This window comes from Apus apus, chromosome 3 (assembly GCF_020740795.1).
Source record: "Apus apus isolate bApuApu2 chromosome 3, bApuApu2.pri.cur, whole genome shotgun sequence".
Lineage (NCBI taxonomy): Eukaryota > Metazoa > Chordata > Aves > Apodiformes > Apodidae > Apus > Apus apus.
In genome coordinates this window covers 16,882,450-16,904,109 of record NC_067284.1, presented here as the reverse complement: position 1 = coordinate 16,904,109, position 21,660 = coordinate 16,882,450, and the positions used below count along the sequence as shown (strand labels likewise).

The window sequence follows — 21,660 nt, the reverse complement described above, 5'->3', positions numbered from 1 at the left end:
TACATATTCATCAATAGGGTCACCCACAGTGGGTGAATAAATGATTCTGTACTGCTGGACTGGCCCATCAGCATGGTCCCATTGCACAGAAAGGCTGTTTGTGGTCTCATCAAACACTCTCACATTCCTTGGACCGCTGCGAGGCACTAAAAAAAGAACATACAGAAAGTTGTATGGAGTATGATTCTTCCAGTCCAGTCTCACTCTCACTGATTCAAATGCTGCCAAAGCTAAGGGCCTTCCCTTAAACTCTGAATAAACATATACAGGTAGATTTGGTCAATGACAATTTGGCAGTGCCTGAAGATCTTAAATAGACATAGAGCCTTAACTGGAGGAACTGAAGCAGTATGGAAGGGATAGAAGATAGAACATCAGATGCAAACTGAGCATCTACATACACTCTGCTTCTCAGACTCTAGCAGGTAAGAGTAACTATAATCTGTCACACGTGCTAGTTTTAGATTAATATGGGGATTTAATAAAGAAAGCAAAGAAGGAGCAAAAGAGAAGTGACCTATTATGGCCATAGTTTCTTTACACATTATTTCTAGAATGAGTTTTAAAGAAGCCAAGTTTAAGCCAACCAAGAGCTTCATAAGCCAAGTTGAAATAAGGAGGTTTTGCTGTTTAGGCATCTCCACAAAAAAAACCAAGCATCTGGGAAGGTTCCAATTATCATGTAAGACACAAAACAAAAAGCACATTTTTCTTTGTTGACAGCAAGTTCTACCCATCTTAACATGGCATTTTTTTCCCAGAAGATAAATTTCTCTTCATCTGCAATCACATTTTAAAGAACAGATTTTAAACACTTAAACATTCAAATTAGGCTTATATCATTTGTGAAAATTACTTAGGTGATTATGCATGTACCACAACTGCCAGAAAACATAGCAAATGGTCCCTTCCATGAAGGTTTGTAACTGCTTCAGCCATCATTCAGATGCATTGACCTCAGAGTTGCACTGAATGGCTTCCACTATTTGTGAGTACAACCAATTTTATAAATTCTTTACACACCAATTTTGGTATATATATATCAGTGCCTCTTACATGTTCTTCCCTGTGCTTGGCTTGGATTTCCTTCTCCATCTGCATACAGAGCTATAACATTTATTGAGTAAGCAGTATCAGGAGTCAAGCGCTCCAGCATCACATCACGGGTGTTGCCTGGTACCACAATCTAAAACAGAAGCAAAAGGTACCTATGTAAAAAAGTTACAGTTCATACCATTTCTTGTTAGAATGAAGAATTTGAATGAAATATAGAAAAATAGGGAACATGACCACGCTGTATATTTTCCAATAAAAATAATTCAAGAGTAAAATAACTAAATACTGTTGATATAAATTCAAGAGCAGGTGCAAAAAAAATTCTGAACGTATAAGAAGCTCTCATTTTGCAAATGGAGTTTTAATTTCTTACACTTTACATAGAAATAGTTAAGGAAAAAAAAAAAACTAAACAGTCAGGAACAGAAACCAAAAAAAGTAAATTCTGTCAGTTTACTGACACACTCCACATCTGGAGGGCTAATTTTTACCCATATCCGGACTCCACTGCTCACCAAAACCTACTTAAACACTAATGATTTGAGGTAAACAGATGGTTTAGTAGTAAAATCATATAAACTTGGCATCTGGTTTCATAATTAAACATTTCCTAATAAATAGTTGTTGCTTTCTTCTTTTTTTTTTTGTAAGTTTTTATTTTAACTCATCTTTACCTGCAATACAATAAAGGATACTCAATCCTTAATACTCTGTTTTAAACTAGTCTTATTTCTTATTTCTTTTATTTCACCAAATCAAACATTTCTTTGCAATGAACTAAATTCCTGTAGAAACAGTTTTCAGCAGGGACACTCCTGGGCAGAGAGTTGGCCTGAGCTTATTACTAGTCTTCTACATTAATTAAAGGAAGTAATAGCCCCCACATACTTTTAAGGAATAGTATAAAAACTAAATTACTTACAGATTCTGATGGCCTTGGGCCAGACAGTGGAGAGTAATTAATTCTATATTGTTGTACTGGACCTGGAGCAGGTTCCCATCTGACATTCATGCTGTTTGGTGTAGGATTGTAAACTTGAATGTTTCTTGGTGTTCCTCTCTCCACTAGGCCAAGGATAATTTAAATTAAGTTTACAAAGTTGCTTACATAAACTCTAGTTCTACTTGATTTTATAACAGTGCTCAAAGGAAGCTGAAAAGAGCATCATCCCAAGATAAACACGAATATCCCTGCCAGGCAGCAAAGTACATATGTTTATGTTGCAAATTGAAGGTATGATTATAATATTTTTTTACTCTATTGCTGATCAGACAGGTATGAAAAGTCACCACAAACCACACATTTTAGCTCATGCTGACATTAGAAGCTCAGACTCCTTGGAAAATGTCAAGTATATGGCATGGACCTTAGCATGGTTTAACACCAATATTTGCCATTTGCTCACCAGTATTTTTATTGGTACTACAATTAAATTTTTTAAATTGTGTGGAATTAAACAGTAAGTTTACTGCACAACATAAGAGCTGAGTTTGTCTGAGATAAGTAGACAAAAAATCCTGACATTTTCTTGAAAAGCACTATTTTACTTACAAGTTCTTCCAGTGTCAGAGACACGTCCACCATCCCCCTCTGGGAAAACTGGAACCACGGTTACAGTGTAAGGTGTGTTGGGTTCAAGAGTCCTCAGGATAACATAGTTTGTGTTTCCTGGCACTGTGGTCTACAAATTTAAAAGCAACAGTAGGGACATGACATTTACATAAATATGCAAAAAAGTTTAAGCTTTTTTTAATCTCACTTCTCCATATCTCATTTCTAGACCACACGTGATAAAAACTTTACAAAAGGTGAAGCCTGAAGTAGCAGAGGTCATGGTATCTTCTGGAATTGCCTTTCAGAAGGTTCTGTCTTGGACTTAGCAAAAATGGATGTTAATTCCTTCTCTCTCCTATACAATCCCTTATAGCTATGTTCACTTTGGGGTCCAAATCCTGTTCTACTAGTAACAGTAGCCAAATCTGCACTGAACTTTTGAATTACTACTGTTTAGCAGCTCAGAGGCATTAAAAAGTCGCTTTCTAAATTAAAAAAATTAAACATTACATAACATTACAACATGTCAATAACAAGAAGTAAACAAGAAGCTCATGTTAGAAAGTACAACTCTACAGCATTTAAGAATATTTATTGTCAGTAGCTCTCTGGATGCTATTGAAAACAGTGGTAATTCATGTACTCCTCATTTCACAGACACATCAAATTACATAGATGTGGAAAGAGAAACACAAGTGGGAAAGAATAATAATTTCCCATTCTGCAACAAGGGTTTCCATTTTCCCATAATTGTTTTAGCTCTTTAGTGTTGAAGTAATTTTAGATTAGAATAAGGTACCTATGTGGATTTTTCTGCTTTCACAAGTATCATCCCAGCTGACTGCCTACAGTCACATAACCTTATAGCAGTAAAAATGGGTAAAAATTAGGTCTGCTGCCTTATGGATACCCTATAGTCAGCTTTACACTCACACGCACTGCTCTACCAATAAACGAACAAAAAACTGTGTGTGGTATTAAGTCCCTGTGCTAAGAACTATTCACTGAAAGTCTGCTATATAAAATCAAACATCTGTAACACATATGGGAGTAACTGACTTTCATGGAGGTACTCTGCATTTACTCCAGGTTAGCTATCAGGAGGAAAAAAGTCACTGCATCAGCAAACATGACCCTCTCCACTCAGCAGTATTTCTCTCACTAGCACCATGGGCTGCAATTTATCTGAGACAGTTAGTGAGATCTACACAAAGTACCTCCTTTGGGGAGGGTCTTTTTAGAGGGGCTTGCAGTGAGAGGATGAGGGGTAATGGTTTTAAGCCAAAAGAAGAGAGATTTAAGTTAGAGATCAGGCGTAAATTCTTCAGTGTAAGGGTGGAGAGACACTGGAACAGGCTGCCCAGATGTTGTGGGGGCTCCATCCCTGGAGGTGTTCAAAGGGCAGGTTGGATGGGGCTCTGAGCAGCCTGTTCTAGTGGAAGGTGTCCCTGCCCATGCAGGGGAGTTGGAACTCGATGATCTTTAAGGTCCCTTCCAACTCAAAAAATTCCATGATTCTGTGATACTTACCATTTCTTCTGCACCTCCAGCTGTGGGTCGATAAAACACTTTATACTGACGAGGATTTCCTTCTGCATGATCCCATCGAATGTTTAGAGTACTGGTGGTTGGGTCATAAACCAGCAAGTTCTTCACAGTAGTGAGAGGTTCTGAAACAGATCAATGAGCTGTCAGAAATGTGGAACCACATTCTCTCACCAGTGCTGCCAGATCTTGCCTATGTAATACATCATCAGGAAAATTAAAACCCAACAAGTTTAATAGCTATGTTAGATGTTATTTGTCTTCATTAATCAGACCACATCAGCCACATCCAAAAGCATCAGCCACATCCAAAAGCATAAGGAGTGAGAAATACAGAAAGAAAAATTTGTTTCTGGACACGTTTTTAGAATTACACCATGAGTTCATTAGGATTGTTTTCCTCACTCCTCACCAAACATATTTCTAAGTCTGACTTTCCATTGCAAGCTCAAAAGTAAGCTAAGGACAAATTAATTACTAACTTAATTAATAAATTTCTAGTTAGCATAAAATTCTACCAACATAAAATGGTGGCCTCAAAGTGCACACTGCAAACAAAGGTCAAGCCCGTCTGAACTGAGTGTCCTGACAGGAAAATTGTAAACTTATACTTAATAGCCCACATATGAGAGTCACAGGCCTTCATATGCTGTAAGATGTTTAGTAATTTGTGGCATAAAACATATAAACAGATTAAAATGAGATGGAAGTTCGGTAGTAGCATTATGGTTTCTCTCAGCCTTAAAAGCCGGGCATCCAGTCTAAGGTAGTGATGCAGGGTTTCTCTGCAACCAGTGGACTGACAGGCCTTCTTCTTTTAGATACTTGAAACCCGTCAGAGGACAAATGACAAATAAAGATGGAATTTATTTCTCCACAATACATTTTCCTCACCTAATTTGAAAAGCAATACATCAATATGGTTTTGCATCTATTAAAGAACATCTCAAGAAGTTACTTACTGGTTCTGCCTCGTCCTGTCATTCTTCCCCCTTCACCATCTGCGTACATTGATGAGACAGTAATAGCATATGGTGTGTCAGGCTGCAGCTTCTGTAACACCACACTGTTCTGCCGCCCTCCAACCATTGTCTGCAGTAAAACAAAAGATCAAAATGCCTTTTAAGCTGCCCCTTTTATGCTTACTGTTACAGAGAAGAATGTAAGCATTTAATGCAGAGTGAAAAACGCTGATATATGTTGCAATGTTCTTGTGGCCGACACTGACAGCAGAATAATATTTAGTATGTATTCATCTTATCAAGTCTAGACAGAGTCCAGTGACACAAAGCCAGTACTCTTTAAGACCTCCAAACATGCCTATAACCACAATTATATATCCACTGCCAATTCTATGCCAGCACAGAGCTGTTTCTCCACATTGCCTCTAAGTGGATAATATTGAAATCAATTAGAGTCTTTTATTAATTTTAACATTTAACATTTTAACTTTGAATTGGGCTCTTTATGCTCCACTCTCAGGTAAAATGCAGTTGTGAATAACTAAGTCTATTAAGTCTATTCTTTAGACAAACTTCAACAAAATGCCCAGAATTCTTTTTTTTAACTCCAGTACCAGCTTTTCATTACAGATACTAATTAAATTTACTTCAGTTCCTTACTCTTCTAGTGATTTCTCACTAAGCTTACATTCAACTACTCAATCCATTCAACAGTTCAGTTACCTCAACTCAAACACATGTTGTTCAGAAGAGCCTAAAAATGGGAGAATAAGTATCCAACTGATTCTAAAGTAAACATTCCTAGATATGCTTCTGAATGTGTGTGATCTCCAATTACAGGAACACACTAAATGAGTGTGGTTTTCATCTGATGCTGTTGCTCTGAGTCATTAGACAGTAACCACAACAGCCTCCCACTGCAGAATAGGGCATTTTTAAGTAGCACACATTTCTGATAAACAGGCTGACTGAATTACCATTCCTTGGCTGCGTTGCGTAGGCAGCCAGCAGTCACCACAGCTCTGATGACACAGGGAAAGCTGGCTGATCATACAGTACTGGCTGTCCCTCTAATTACAGCTGCTCAATCATATTAAAAGGCACTAAAATATCTTAAATGCTTCCCTAGAGTATGTTTTGCATGGATTTGTTTTTGCAGCCGTTGCTTCTGAGCAGTTACTCTGTCCCTAGTGTGGTAAAGAGACACTCTCAACTGTCCACGGTATATTTCACAGCAAATTCCCTCTGATCCCACATGAACCATGCTATGAAAACAATGGAAAACTCTGGACTATGGAAGTAGTAATGGTAGTTCATATTACTGATTGCTGTGATAACCATATATATCTGTGACTTGCAGTTTCATGTACTGATTGATTTGCTCCTCAACACATTTTAACTTTATTCTAGTTATACTTATGTGATTTTCAAGAAAACAAGCTGTATCCAAAGTTGGTTTTGCTCCATAAAGAGCATTCTACCACGGATTTGAAACAAGAGAAAGAAAATTGCAGGAATATATTTATGCACTACAAATCACAGAATCAGAGAATGGTTAAGGTTGGAAGGGACCTTAAAGATCATCAGGTTCCAACCTCCCTGCTATGAGCAGGGACACCTCACACTAGACCAGGCTGCACAAGCCTCATCCACACTGGCCTTGCACACCTCCCAGGCTGGGGCATCAACAACCTCCCTAGACAATCTATTCCAGCACCTTACTACCCTCATGGTGAAGAATTTCTTCGTGATATTCAACCTAAATCTACCCTCTTTCAGTATAAATACAAATCTTCACCTAAAAGGTGATTAATATATACACTACTTTGCTTTGGAAATAAAGTATTTTAATGGTTTAATTTGCAGAACTGTCATTTAAGGTTGAACACCTATAGCATTTCAAAATTAGTTACCGACTGTTCGGGGCCATCCCCACTGATAGGCTGGTAAATGACCCTGTATCTCTGCACTCGACCACTGGCAGGATCCCACTTCACAGTCAAACTGTGTGAGGTTGCGTTGTACACCTGCAGGTTTCTTGGGCCACTCTTTGGGGCTGAGAAATGTAATAAAGACAAGAAAAAAAAAATGTAATTCAAGCAAAAAGCAGGCACAAACACTTCATTCATGCTTTTAGGGCCGCATGAGTATCTGACCCAGAGCAGAATGTATTAAGTACAAGATTTTACAAACAGTAATGTTTGTAAAATAATAAACATGTGGTAATCTAGTGTTTAGTATTCTTCCAAATACACAATAATATTTATTAAATGATCTCAGCTTTTTGATGTCAACATTCCTCACAGTTTAAAAAAAGATAGCTTTGAGTTTTCTTTAACAATACCATACCTGGAAATTCAGATTCTTACCTTGTGTGGTGATAGGTACCAAGGGTACTAGAAAAAAGTAGAAAGAACTTTCAGAATTCTTGTACATGTATGCCTTCTAATTTGATAACTATGAATAACAACAGGCAGAAAGCCTTTATTTACTTACATGTTCGTTCACTGCCAATGAGGTCATCACTTTCAGATTCATCAGGATAGATGGCAGTAACTGAGATGTCATATAATGTATCTGGATTCAAATTTTCAAAGACCAAACTATTTTCATCCCCATTTAAGATAGTCTTGTGGAAAAATAAAAAATAAAATAAAATAAATAAAATATAAAACTGAAGCAAACAAAATAAACAAAATAAAACAGAGAGTGGGATATAACTGAGTAACTTTTTACACCACTACAAGTGGCTGTAACTATGTGTTCTACACATTCCCACTGAATTTCTATTGAGCACAACAGGAGGCCCTGCAAGTTGTAGGTGATTTACTAACTACATTTCTGATTTTAAAAATATACCCTCTGAGAGACTGCCCACAAAATCTTATGGTGACTATCTATTCTTACCTCCTGTTTTTCTGGTCTTCCATAAGGTCCCCAGGTTATTCTGTACAGAGAGACATCTGAAGCTCCATGATCCCAAGTTCCTCTGAAACTATTCGTGGTTATATCTGTGATTCTGAGATTGACTGGTGCTGGCACAGGCTCTATTATGAGAAAAGGAAAAGTATTCCACAAAATGTGACTACAAAACAAATACAGTTAAATAAAGGAATTACTAAAAAAATGTAGAAGATTATGTAGAAGATTCAGCTCTCAGTCACCATGCTTCTTTTGACTACAATAAGATGCTGTGGTATAACCCAGCCCACCTACACTAAGCAAATTGTCCTTCATACAATAACGTCACCAGGTCGTCACCTGATAAAACAGGCATAGCTGTACTGACCTCAGCAGAGGTCATAACTCACATGCCTACTCACAACAGCTGAAGTCCTTGCTCCTACATTTTGGAGTTAGAAGGAACAATTATGAACTCACTCACACAGGTCAAGCTCTTGCATGCATTTCTCCCACTTCTTTAAACTCTTTATATAAGCCAAATAAATGGTGCAATTCAGTTACCATTTATTTAGAAAGACTTCACTGACTGTAGGTTGAGGAGGTGAAGTATTATAGCCATTGGGGAGAAACCAGTAAATAGGTAAAACCAGAGTACTAAGTTTAAAAAAAACTTTCCTCTTTTTCCTTACACACACATTCCCTGAAAACCACAGCTATAGCAGAAAAGTTAGCACAAAAGTAAGCAAAAAAAATCTCACAAACACTTTTGAATACAGCAGGCTACAAAATGAAATCTTCAGAAGAAAAAAAAAAAAAAAAAGAGAGAGCATGTGCATGGTTTTTCTCCTTTATTCCACATCAGAGTGATGGGTGGTGGTAAGGTAAAATTGCTTATTTCTATTCTAGTTCTTCTGCTTAACTGTCTTCTTAAATTATAAGCCTAGATCAGGATGAGTTTCCCTAATACCAGCTTCCTTCTTTCAGTTTGTCATCTCTCTTGTATGTGGATCATCTCTTACTGTTTGTGCAACATCATTTTCTTGCCTCTATTTGTTGAGATTACTCAAATGCTGCCTTGATGACTCTCGAAAAGGACAGATTGGTTTAGCATTCCATGGCACAAAAACTCACATGGATCAGAAGCAAGACCATTTCTCTCTAATTCTCTAGAATATGTCCCAGCTTCCTACATACTTTCCTAGATTTCTGCATAGACTAGCAAAACCTTTTCTCTCCCCTCATATTTGCTTACTACTTCTACCTCTACACTTCTCCTTCAGCTTCTAAACATGAATAATTTTCCTTCAGTTGCTGGCCTGTCCCCTCTCCGCAGACTGCAGGCTCAGAGTTTATGACAGCAAGATAATGAACTGATCTAATATTCCCAGGATTATATCGTACATAATGCTACAAATGCAAGTCAAACATTTTCCAGATAGATTGAATTACAGTTCCACCAAAACTCAGTAATATATTGCAACACATGCAACTTAAATAGAACGTAAGGCAAAAATAACCACAAGAGAGGTTCCTAGGAAAACTTACGAGTGACGACATCTGCACTTATCGGTAGGGATTCCCCTTCATCATATACAGCAACAACTTTTACATTATACAGTGTCTGAGAGGAAAGCTCAGAAAGAGTAGTGCTGGTTTTGAGCCTGTCGAGTTCCACCTAAGAATAAAAATTGTGATTTAAGGAATGTAAATTGTTCTGTTTCTGACTCTGCATTTGATTAAATGGCAGAAATTCTTGCACTTAAAAGAAGTATTCCACACTAAATATTGTCATTTACCTCCTTTACATCAGTTTCATCAGCTATTTTGTATCTTAGAATGTATTTCCGAACTTTCCCTGGGGCAGGATCCCAAAGGACATTCATGCTGCTGTGAGTAACATCCTGAAGTGTTAAGCCTCTGGGTCCAGGCAAAGGTACTGTAAAAATAATGAGCAGTAAGTGAAAATGCTATCCACAGCAGAGGTATAGGTCTCTCGCAGCAGAAATTAAATTCTTTCAATGCATTCCATTGAAATGCAGGCAATAACTTTCTGGGAAGTTCATTGCTCTGGCCATTAGACTAGACAGCTTAATAGCTTATTGTCCCAGCAGTGAGCTAAACAGCTATAAACTACAGTACTTTCACCTTCGTAAATTATAAGCACAATACTTTTAGAAGTATCAATGCTTAAGATCATAACTTTTGGTGACAACAGTCACTTTTCATGTATAGTTAAGTGCTTAACATTTTTAAGAATGTAAGAATAACAGTACTGCATGCATCTGGCCCAGAAACATGTCTCTGCCAGTAAGAAATGTTTAAGATGCTTAAGGAAAGGTTTAATAAAAAGGAAGTCATGTTTAGATCTAGTTTTCCTTGGTATGACATATTACTTTAGCATTTTCTATACTTAAGAGAATGTCTGAATTCGGGAACAAGGTTTCTAATTTAATGCAAGCAAATTTGAAACCTTTTAAAAACACTGTAACACTGAGATTAAGCAAACTCTCCTCATTATTCAAGGCAAAACCTTTTTGTTCCTCTTTTAATAGTTGGTCCCTTTCCATTTAAATTGCCTTCAAAATCTTTTGGAAATGTATGAGTGTTAGAAAATGTATAAAAGATGGAAAAGATGGTATTCTAAACAAAACATATTAAAACTGTTGCATGAAATCAAATGAAAGTTCATTGTTGCTGAAGCAATAACAAAGCATAAAACCAAGACGTCCATACATGTCACTTCCTGGGTGGTGAGTGGGTCACTGGTGAGATCACCAAAAAATACGTAAGCTGTTAAAGTGTACTCAGTATTGGGGATGAGATCTACCAGCTGAACCTCATTCACTGATGGTCCAACACGCATCTGCACAAGAAAAATAACACACCATGTTTAAAAATTGAAGAAAGCAATGGCAGAAAAGCAAGCAATGATTTAACTTCAAGGGAATTTTGTTTGTTAGATTCACAGTACATTTACAGCTTCCTGACTGATGCAATTGTATACAACATCCCCGTAAGTTCACTACACTTTGAGAAGTACATGCCAGTCTCTTTTGACTGTTATGATATACCCAGAAAATCTATCTGGTTTTGTTGATTTGTTTGGGGTTTTTTTTGTTTTTGCTGGGGGTCAGGAAGTGAAGACAAATTCTCTTACCTCTTTTTCTGTGGCTGGGACTGTGGCATTTGCAGGTTCATATGTTAATAAATAACCAGTTGCTCCTTTGAGAGGTTCCCATCTCACTCGCATGGAAGTGGATCCAATGTCATATACATTCAGGTTTCTAACTGAAGAGATTGGCACTGCCAAATAAAAGATATAAATTTATTTCCTTTACCTTCCTCACCTTTAATATTTCCCATCACAGGCAGTACCACTGAGAATATTGCACATAAACATAAAGTCTAAGTTAAGTCTCATAGAAGTGATGTAACTGTGTTGAACTGGCTTTTTGTTAGTCTTGTAAAATTATTAAGAGTTTTTATAGTATTCTGGCTGTTAGTAGCAGGAATTAATTATCTAGCATAAAAATTAGGAGTACATGTTTGTATGTGATCAGATTTCAGGAATTTATAAACTCTGTCCTGTAGTTTATTTCTGTTGCTCTAGTCTTATACAGCCGTGCTTTATGAGCCTGGAAAGAAGCTGGGACAAACATTTTTTACCACAATGAAATTTCACTTTGTTAAAATTTTTCAGCCAAGATTTTAACAACCAGTATAACACCACACAATTTCATCATTCAAATTAAAGAATTTGTTTCCTCTAAGAAGAAATCCCATGGTGCTAGAAGTTCTACTGAACATTTTGCCACATGCCAAACTGGCTGTTAACATGCTATTCAAGTTACATTTCTAACTTACAAGTTGTTTCTCTGCCGATTAGAGGTTCACTGCTTTCATCTTCTACCACAGAAAACACGTTAACAACATATTCTGTTTCAGGTTTCAGATCTTTTAGAACTGTTGTTGTTTCCATCCTACTTACATAAAACTAAATAAAAAAGAAGCAATGTGAACCACTGTACAGCAAATGCATTTGTAATCTTATCTCTATGAAAAAAACCCCAAACCTTCCTTGTGAAACTCTTCAGAAATTAATGGGATAGAATTAAAGATAAGTATGGTCTTAAACTCCTATGTATTTTGTCTGACAGTATACCATTATTTTTGCAAAGCAAACTGGAGGGAAACTTCCAACAGACACTTGTTTTCAATAGAGCTGGATATATCTCACAGCACTTGCTGTGCATCCCACTTTCACACATGATTTACACTTTTATATTACTCAGCAGCATCAAGAAAGTGCTAGAAATATGTAACCACTTCAGAAAAAAAGTTTTAAACACTCAGGGTAATTGAGATGGTTACACAATATGGCATTATGACTTTTATGCCAGAGTTAAGCTGTAAAGTCAGTGTGCACTGCAATGGTTGCTCTAAATCTAATCAAAAAACAAATCCTGAAGTAATAACTTTTCAAGATTAAATTCTCCATTAGTTAAATCTGAGTTAAGATTTAAAAGCCACATTCAGAGATTAGAAGTTCAGAGTTAGGTACACACAGGTGGCTAACTTCATCCTCCAAAACTCTATTCTGCCTAGTTGAAAGAGCGATGAGCAATTCAGACTGTCTAGAATCCAGGGTCGCCAGTTACTGGCTCTCTATGTAAAGAATACTGACACAATGAGTTTGACCCTGTGTACTAAACAGTTTGGTCGACATGCTTCAGCATAGATACACAGTACCATCATACAATGTTCATCTAAGCACTACCTCACAACCTTTCTCACCCACTTTTTTTTTTTTCTATTAAGAAGAAAATGTACTAAAAGGACATTGAGCTTACCCATAAGAATGCTCAGAAAACTTCTACTACAGACTTATTTATATCAATCTATGACAATAGAATATAAACAGAATGGAATTACTAGAAATACCAGTCAACTTTTTTTAAGAAATAGATTTTACTCCTGGATTCATGATTTTAAAATTATCAAAGTCATCTTTATGCTCCTACTTTTTGTAATTTTGTGCATCATTTATCGAGGCATGATATTCTTGACCTCAGGAGCCTTTTTCAATTTACTATTATATCACACACAGCACAAACTTCAGAACGATGTTACTGTGATGTGGAAGTCCAAGGTTATTATGGACAATTATTATATGAACATACAGTACAAACCTGTTGAGGGCTACCTCCAGAGATAGGGTAATATTCAACTCTGTATCTATCAACACTCTCAGGAGGTGGACTCCATCTCAGTCTGAAAGAACGGGGTGTTACTTCTGAAATAACTAAGTTAGAGGGAGGTGGTAAATCACCTGCAAATGGAAGAAAATTTAAAAATTATTAATTTATCTTGTATCACCAGGAATAAAAACATGACACTAGAAAAATTGCTGAGGAAAAAATGAATATTTTAGATACTTGCTTATGTTTATGTTTCCTCAGGAATTCTTAAAACAACTGTGTGAAGAGACAGCTCAAGATCACACCCTCAAGACAAACAAGATGCTTATCATTCTTACTCCACCTTCAACACCAGTGTTTCACTGGAGAACCATCAGCCAACATGACTAACATGACTTTTTTTTCCATGCTCTGCTTTGCTGTCAGACATTAATACTTAAAAAGAGCAAGGCTGCTGAAATTTTCCTTATTGGATAAATGCCATCAATGAGCAAAAAGGTGACACACTGAGTAACATCCTTCCTGACCCTGGGAGAAAAGAAGGCACGTCCAGCCATGTCATGCTGTTACATATAACACAGTCATTGTTGAAAAGAAAGGAAGAACGCCTGCAGGGCAGGCCAGGTGGTCTGCACAACTTCCTCACACCAGCAGCTGAAAAAACAGCCCGGGGCTACACAGTGTTCCAAATAACTAATTAAAAGGAATTAGCAGTGTAAGCATGTAAATGGAAAAGGATTAATTTGACTGAATATGTGATATACCTGGACCTTTCACACTGTTACAAAGATTCGTGGTTACATCATCAACAATGCTAGCCAGGAAGGAGAAATCCGCAACATTGTAAGCATGAATGTCATCTGGATCCGTTGCAATCTGCTTCAATTCATTTTCGTCTGCATTTTTAATACCTTACAGAGAAGACATGAAAACAAATCTTGTTAGGAATTATGACCAAGAAATATACTGCCCCAACCACATGCTTAACCACATAAGTCCCAAACCACATGCTTTAAATACCCTTTTAGATACTTATGTATGTGGCTACTTTTCTGTCCATTTAGCAGATGAGCAGCAGGGGGTTAGCACTGGCCACATCTTTATATAATACTTACCAATCGCATAAAGTTCCACTCCCTCGTCTCTGAGTCTTCTTGATGGGGTGACTACATCATCTTGTGATTTGCCATCAGTGATAAGAACACCAATTTTGCGAGCCCTGGGCCTTAAGCCTGCATCTTGTTTGAAGTTATTTTTTAAGATGAAATCCAAGGCCATTCCTAGCACGATACAAAGAAGGAAACCATCATTATAAACTATTTCCATATAGAAGTAATGATAAATAAGAGTATTTCACCCTAGTGATTTCACTCTGACAACGTAATTCCACAATTTACTTCCTTCTAGAAGCGCTCAAAATGTAGTTGCAGCCCTTCATCAATGCTTATTATCAATTGATACTATTTCAGGCCTGTCAAAGTCTAATCTCTTACCTTTTATGCACCACCCTCCTTTCTGATGCTGTCTAGCCTCCCTTCTGGGTCCCCATCTCATCTTCATACCAATGCTGACATGGAACAGCCTTTTCTCCTTCTAATATGTGCAATAGCAACCCACGCTCTTCATCACTCAAGCTCGCTTCCATCACTTTTCTCCAGATTTCCACTGAGTTTATATGTCTACATGCTATGCCTGTTCTCTTCCAAATATACCAAATTGAACTGTAAGGCCCTTTCATCATGGGCAAATTTGAGCTCACTGAACAATAGCGAGGTCAGCTACTAGAATTATTTTTACTGGAGCTCCAGGAAAATCCTGGCAGTGTGACACACCTGTTAGAGTATTGCCTCCTTTGTATGGTAAGTTGGCTACAGCCTCTAACAAAGTCTCTTTGGTTCGGTAAGCATTGAGATTCCATTCGGTCCTGGGATCTCCACTATACTGTGCAAGACCTGGAAGACAAGCCATGATTACTCCGTTATTATGTGGCTGTGTAGCAGCTACACCACATTTTACCTCCAACATATGAGGACTTACCAATCTGTACTTTGTCAGGACCGATATCAAAAACCTCAACAATGCGGGCAATGAAGTTCCTGACAGTTCTAAAATTGGGCCGCCCAATACTCCAGGACCCGTCCACCAGCAGCACGATATCAGCTTCTGCTCTGGTTCTACATTCTAAACCTGCCATGTTAACCAGAAAAATATACCTTTAGCATGATAGCTTTCAACCACAAAAACACAGCCTTACCATGATAGCTTTCTATCCCCATCCTTTTATATGACATATGTCATGAGTTAGCTTCCAAAATAGCTCCAGTTTTATTCACTGGCGCTCTGTCAAGTATGACCTCATTGTGAATGTTATTCACACTATCCACTGGTTCCATGGCAAAAGCTGTATAAATTTCTTCATGTATGTTTCCTTCTATAAATAAGCTTTTGCAAATGCCAAGGCCATTACACTTCTCTATTACCATGAAATTATCTGTTTTGGTCTCTAAGGATGGTTGATAACTTGATTTCAGAGTTTTGGTAGAAGACTGCTACACTAACCACTGACATAGCAGTGAGCATTATTTGATTATCCAAATTTACAGTATTTTTATCTGTCATGGTTGGATAAACTGCTGCTTAATTTTCAACTATGTAACAGTAGTATTAATAGCATATATTACAACCACTTTCAAATAAATAGCATTTCTGAATTGTCAGGGGAAAAAGACATAGCAATACAGAAGTTTGCACATCCAGAAAAGAAAGAACATAATATAAAGAAGATACACAAACATAAACACAGGTCAAGAGATAGATAGGGGACAGGAACAAACATGTATATAAAGCTGCAATGTTCTGAAAAGTTAGGAAGTTATTTCAGACATCTTCATTTTACAAATTACAGAATAAAATAGGCATCATATTGTTTTCATCACAAGGAAAATCACAAAATATTTGTACAAAACAGACAGACACAGTGATTTTATCCGCAGCCATTTGGAAAAAAAAGAAAATAACAAAAAAATCCTTGCTCGCTCTCTTTTCTTGTAGATTGTGTTACCAGCTGCAAATTTTCTGGCTTCCTGCCATCAGAGCTTCTGGTCTTTATATGGAAGAAATCCCATTGAGAAAAATCAGCCACACTCATCACAGTTGAAAGATATTGTGATTTCATATATGCTCCACATAATTGATCCAACACTGTAGAGTATGAATATAACTATTCCATGTACCTGGGGGTTAAAAGCATGATCCTCTTCTGCATAGAAAATACAGATCTAGTCTTTAGTCAGGACAATATAATCAGTTGGAAGTAGGGTTTAAGTAAAACCATGTTAGTTCAAAAAATTGCATGCATAACTGTAATATGGAAGTTAAAGTTAGCTTCTTGTGCAATATAAAAGTTAAACTATTTTGACTTTTATTTTTCTTCCAACTAGCATAGTTCCCCACATGGAAAATCCTAGTAAAGGCACCAAACCTAAGGTGATTTTTCCCCCTATTAATAAGTAAGGTACTGTTACATTTACAATCCCAGATATTAAAATCATTTTTTCACATTAACCATGACTCAATTCCATGCATTAATAAAACTAATTAGCTTAAAGAATATAGCACTGGAGACAGAAATTACAGCTGCAGCTCCCATAATAAAAGTAATAAAACACTCTGTGTGCAATTATTTTTCTGCCAGACTTACTACAGCTTTACTGTAATGTCACTGATGGCCTATTATGTAGTTTTTCTCAATTTTAATCTCTTGTATTAGGCAGACTGGGACAGTAATTAATTAAACAGTTTCTAAAAATATTGGCAATAAAGTTACATGAGGTGAATATTTTTTTACACAGCTCAGTGTGGAAACAAAGCATCAGAGGTTAAGCAAAAAGACTGTAGAGTCAACCATCACAAACTCCTCTTTATTTAACTCTGAAAGGTTTTTGCAGTTATGTGCTTCCTCCTCACCAAATTCTCTCTGATGGTTATTCAAGCCTTGAAATGGCAGAGGAGAAAAGTCTTTACTTCTACAAGTATACTTGGCTATTATGCTTTCCATGAAGGAGGACTTAGCCATGACAATATTAATTGAGAGTATTGTCAGCACCAGGCACAACTATTAGCGGGCAGAGGCCCACTAACCACACCAAGAGAGCTGCTATCATAGCACTCAGAAATTTTGACTGGAAAACTTAGCTACACAGGGAAAGCACACAGCAATTGCATTTCTTAACTAAGACTCCTCCTTCCCTTGTAAAAAAAAAAAAACAAAAAAACAACAAAACCCACAACTACTAAATAATGGTTACATTGCATACAAACTTAAATAACACACAGTAACACTGACATTCCCAACTATCAGATCTTAGTTCATTATACTGAGGCTTAAAAGGAAAAGTCACCATATAAGGACAAGCAAAGGGATAAAGATTTGCTTAAAATTCCTTGTTCTACTCCTGTGAACACCACTGTAGATGATCCATGATCTCAGTTCAAGAATTTGACCTTATTTTATTTAACACAGATGTGAATGGCTTGAAAATGCAATGCAGATGGCTTTAAGTAATCAGCAAAACATGGGTTTCCTGAGTTATCATCTTTGTAAGATCATCTAAAGGGTGCAGAGGACTATGAAATGGGGCATAATTAATGGTCATTTCAGACCAGAGGTTATGTCATCACACTAGGGCAGAAACTGAATCCTGTAAATAAATATTTATGTGCATTAGAAAAATGATATGGAAATGCTGGTAAACATTTAGCCTTTTTTTATCCATTAGCCTTTTCTTCAATTCAGTCATGTTTACCTCTAGATAAAAATGGCTCTGTAGTAGTATCTGAAAGGGTGGTCATCTCTTGTCCAACCAGGGGGCTGCTCTCTCCTCCATCAAACATTCCAAAAACATTTACCTTATACGTAGTTCCTGCCCTGCAATAGTTAAACAAATGTACTGTAACTAAAATCATTTGGCTAGTTAAATGCTGACACTTCACTTACAAAATTCTCACAGGAGAAAATCCACTATGGAAAAGGTGCTAAAATGTGAAGCCCAAAGACTAGCTCTTCCACAAGGCAGCGAAGCAGTGACAATTCAAAAGCTGATTCTAGATTCTATACTTAAATGTATAGCCTCATTCTTTCAAGTAATTTAAAATTAAAATATTAATCAATTTTCACATATTACATATATTTTCATAACAGATTGTACATGGTCTGAGGCCTACTTTATAAATCTAGGTCTCTGAGAAAATAAAGCAAAAACTAAACTAGGCTTTTTATAATATGACATAAGGAACTTTTGGGACGAAACTTTAGAAATCCCAGCTTTCCCAAGTGTCCCATTAGCTTTCTCATATGCAAAACGCAGAACGCAGTCTCTGCCCACGTCTTACCTCCTTCAGTTCATGTGAGAACATCACAAGTGATGTGAATCATCTCAGAAAGAGCCCTGCTAAGGGGCCTTTCAGAGACCGCATAGCAAAAACCTCATAGCTTATTGACAAAATTACTGAACCCAGGACATTGTCTTACTTACAGTAGATTTTGCCAGGCATTTCAATCCCAGATGGTGGTTAAACAAAACACTAAGTTATTAAAAAAAAAAAAAAAACACACAAAAAAAACCCCAAACAACCCCAAACATTAATTATTATCCATACCTAAGCTCCTCCAATACCACTGTGCTGTCATACGGCCCCACTATTAATTCTCCAAGACTTCCATCATCTTCAGTAGGGTGGAAAGTTACTTTGTACCCCTTCACTCGACCTGGGGCTGGCTCCCAGGTTACTCGGAAACTTGACATAGTTGAATCAGAAGTTCTCAGATTTCGAGGTGGCTTAAAGGGAGAGGCTGCAAGGATGGAAAAAAAGGAGTTAAGTCAGGTCTGTCTATGGAAAAAAAATCAACTAGTATGCTTTTATATAAAAATGTATATGCAAATCCAGTGGCAACCCAAAACTCTTTGTGCCTTTCCCTTGACATGAAGACAAGTTTCAAGGACTGAAAGGTGAGATTCACTTCACCTAATTTTAGTTATCTAACCAATAGGTATGTGGGCTAAGTTTGTTATCAAGGCTACCCCTACAGTCAGCGGACAGAGAGATAAATAGCAATTAATCTCACCTATCTTAAACATCCACCTGATCTTGCAAAATGTTGACAAAGGGTGGACTAACCACCACCAGTCTTTCTATTAATTATGAGAAAAACTAGGTGACCAGCTTGGATTATTTGACCCACTCTCTCTTTTAAATGGCTACAAGTAGGTGAGCCACACAGACCAAAAGAGAGAAATGGAAGCAGCTTCCTTTCAAACCAACACTGGAAAAATCAGAATTTACTGCAGACAAAAGTCACACCCAGCCAGTACTCAGTCACCAATATCCCTTCTCAAGCTGCTTCCTCACAGCTCTGCATCACACAAGTCAGAGCATGGAGAGCATGGAAGCAAGGACCTTTTCATAGAAAAGGACCTGCCAACAGTCCTCACCCTTTACATGCTCAGGGCCTGGCAGATCAAGCAACTTCACCAACCACAGGGTGTGGCATTATGTCAAAAAATAATTCTTCAGAGGAGTACCAGCCAAACAGCTTGAGGTTTTTAGTTCAAGAGCAACTTCCTCTGAAGACTACTGGCTACCCCATGCAGGTCAGTACCCACAGACAGAGTGGTTAACAAGCCTGTTTCTAGTTCCTGCATCACTTTGGCTTTTGTGTAAATCCAAAGTGCAGTTGTAGAAAATACTTCAGCAGGATAATCTCAAAGTTGCAAAAATCGAATTAGAGTAAACAGAAAGTCACCACTATAGCTTTGGAGTGAAAAGTTGAAGGGTGGGGGAGGAATTGTCTTATCCCTGTGCCTATGCAATTGTCTAACTATAGCTGAAAGATCATTAATGTCCTCAGATTGTTCATTCTGCTGAGAAACAGTAGATACATGTTCGACCACAAGGAAAAATATAGCCTCTCTGTCTCATCTCCTATGATAATCCTTCCTGAATTATCATGACAGCTTCAACTAACACAATCATTCAGGCTCCACTTGCTTCCACCACAATTATTTACACTGGAAGTACAGAGGCATATCCATATCATGATGCAGGTGTCAAAAATCAAAAGCAGCTGGGTGATCTGAGGTTTATCTCAGTATAATTCTCAAGAGTTAAAAACCAGGTGTTGGTCTAGAGCTGATCAAGTTTTCATGATTACTCATGAAATCTTAATTAAAAATGACACATCTTAATTAAAAATGAAAACTTCCTTCTGTAACCAAGGTGTCAGTATCTCCACTGTTAGGAGATTCATTTCTTACTTGAAATCTTACTTGTCATCATACAATACTACATACGTTCAGAGAACAGAGAATGGCATGAAGTATTTACAGTGTACCCCAGTGAATGGCACTAGTCCCACACGGGTAGAAACACCTTGAAAAAAAGTCCTCTTTTGGTAAGGGCTATCTGTCTATGGAAGCAAAAAATGGACTCTAAATCTGTTTGACTTGACCTGGATAGCAAGAGAACGTTTACTTACAAAATGAAAGACCAGCATCAGGTACATACTGAAGGCAGAGCAGAAAATAAGTTTTGATTTCGCTGCAAAAATCCCCTCATCAGGACTTAAATGGCTTAGAGTTTCAGCTTCTGAGGGAGAAGATGGCTTACCCAAAATACCATGGTCTCCAAGGTCAGACTTCCACTGATTACTTAATTTTAAGCACAAAACTTTGATTGTCAAATCCTATACAAGCTTGTGACACATACCTGTTGTTCCTTCTGCTTTTCTTGATTTTCCTTGTCCAAAATCATAAATTGGAACAACACTGAGGTCATACGTAGTTCGTGGCTTAAGTCGTTTTAAGATTATGCTTGTAGCCGGAGCATTTACTCTTCCAAACATCTGCCTTCCTCCACCACGTGGTCGGTAGTAGACACGGTAAGACAAGACTTTCCCAGGTGAAGGCTGCCATGTAACTCTCATCGTATTTTCTGTCTCGTTGTCTACTGTCACAGTCCTGGCATTTGGTGACACTTTTCAGTGTAAAAATATGGATAAATGTTTACTTTGTCACATGAAGGTATGTTCAAAGGTATGCCTATAAACTTCACTCTTCTGTATTTAAAAAATAATTTGCCCTCTTTAAAATTACAATATTTGATTGTGGGGAAGATACAGGGGAATCTCACAGGCCACAATAAATTACTTTTTAATTGTAATGGGCTAAACAAACATAAGAGTGTTCTCCACTACAGAACAAAAAAGAGGGAAGCATGAATTAAGGATGACACAGCACAACTAAGAGTTTTATTTAGTCACATTTTTCAGTATTCTGTTAAGTAATGGATTCAGCATTCTCAAATACAAGTGATAAATTTTAAAGTTCGTTTGGTTGTTTTGGTTTTATTTTGTTTTTTATGAACACAATGTCCTATAGAGTTA

At 37.3% G+C, this 21,660-nt stretch overlaps 1 protein-coding gene across 2 annotated transcripts in view; it reads right to left on the bottom strand.

Annotated features, from left to right (window-relative positions):
* COL12A1 (collagen type XII alpha 1 chain) overlaps positions 1–21,660 on the bottom strand; it is a 101,117-nt gene that overhangs the window by 43,615 nt on the left and 35,842 nt on the right. The window contains exons 15-37 of one of the 2 annotated variants that reach the window (XM_051614522.1): positions 20,985–21,251; positions 18,879–19,071; positions 18,026–18,147; positions 15,258–15,407; positions 15,053–15,172; positions 14,336–14,500; positions 13,985–14,131; positions 13,212–13,351; positions 11,887–12,016; positions 11,180–11,325; positions 10,756–10,885; positions 9,819–9,958; positions 9,568–9,697; positions 8,026–8,165; positions 7,615–7,747; positions 7,488–7,514; positions 7,032–7,174; positions 5,119–5,248; positions 4,142–4,281; positions 2,609–2,738; positions 1,979–2,121; positions 1,057–1,186; positions 4–146 (exon numbers count right to left, since the gene is read on the bottom strand). In XM_051614522.1, coding sequence (XP_051470482.1) covers positions 4–146; positions 1,057–1,186; positions 1,979–2,121; positions 2,609–2,738; positions 4,142–4,281; positions 5,119–5,248; positions 7,032–7,174; positions 7,488–7,514; positions 7,615–7,747; positions 8,026–8,165; positions 9,568–9,697; positions 9,819–9,958; positions 10,756–10,885; positions 11,180–11,325; positions 11,887–12,016; positions 13,212–13,351; positions 13,985–14,131; positions 14,336–14,500; positions 15,053–15,172; positions 15,258–15,407; positions 18,026–18,147; positions 18,879–19,071; positions 20,985–21,251 — 3,239 coding nt within the window. The remainder of the gene's footprint in view (positions 1–3; positions 147–1,056; positions 1,187–1,978; positions 2,122–2,608; positions 2,739–4,141; positions 4,282–5,118; positions 5,249–7,031; positions 7,175–7,487; positions 7,515–7,614; positions 7,748–8,025; positions 8,166–9,567; positions 9,698–9,818; positions 9,959–10,755; positions 10,886–11,179; positions 11,326–11,886; positions 12,017–13,211; positions 13,352–13,984; positions 14,132–14,335; positions 14,501–15,052; positions 15,173–15,257; positions 15,408–18,025; positions 18,148–18,878; positions 19,072–20,984; positions 21,252–21,660) is intronic. The other variant, XM_051614521.1, reaches the window with a different exon arrangement.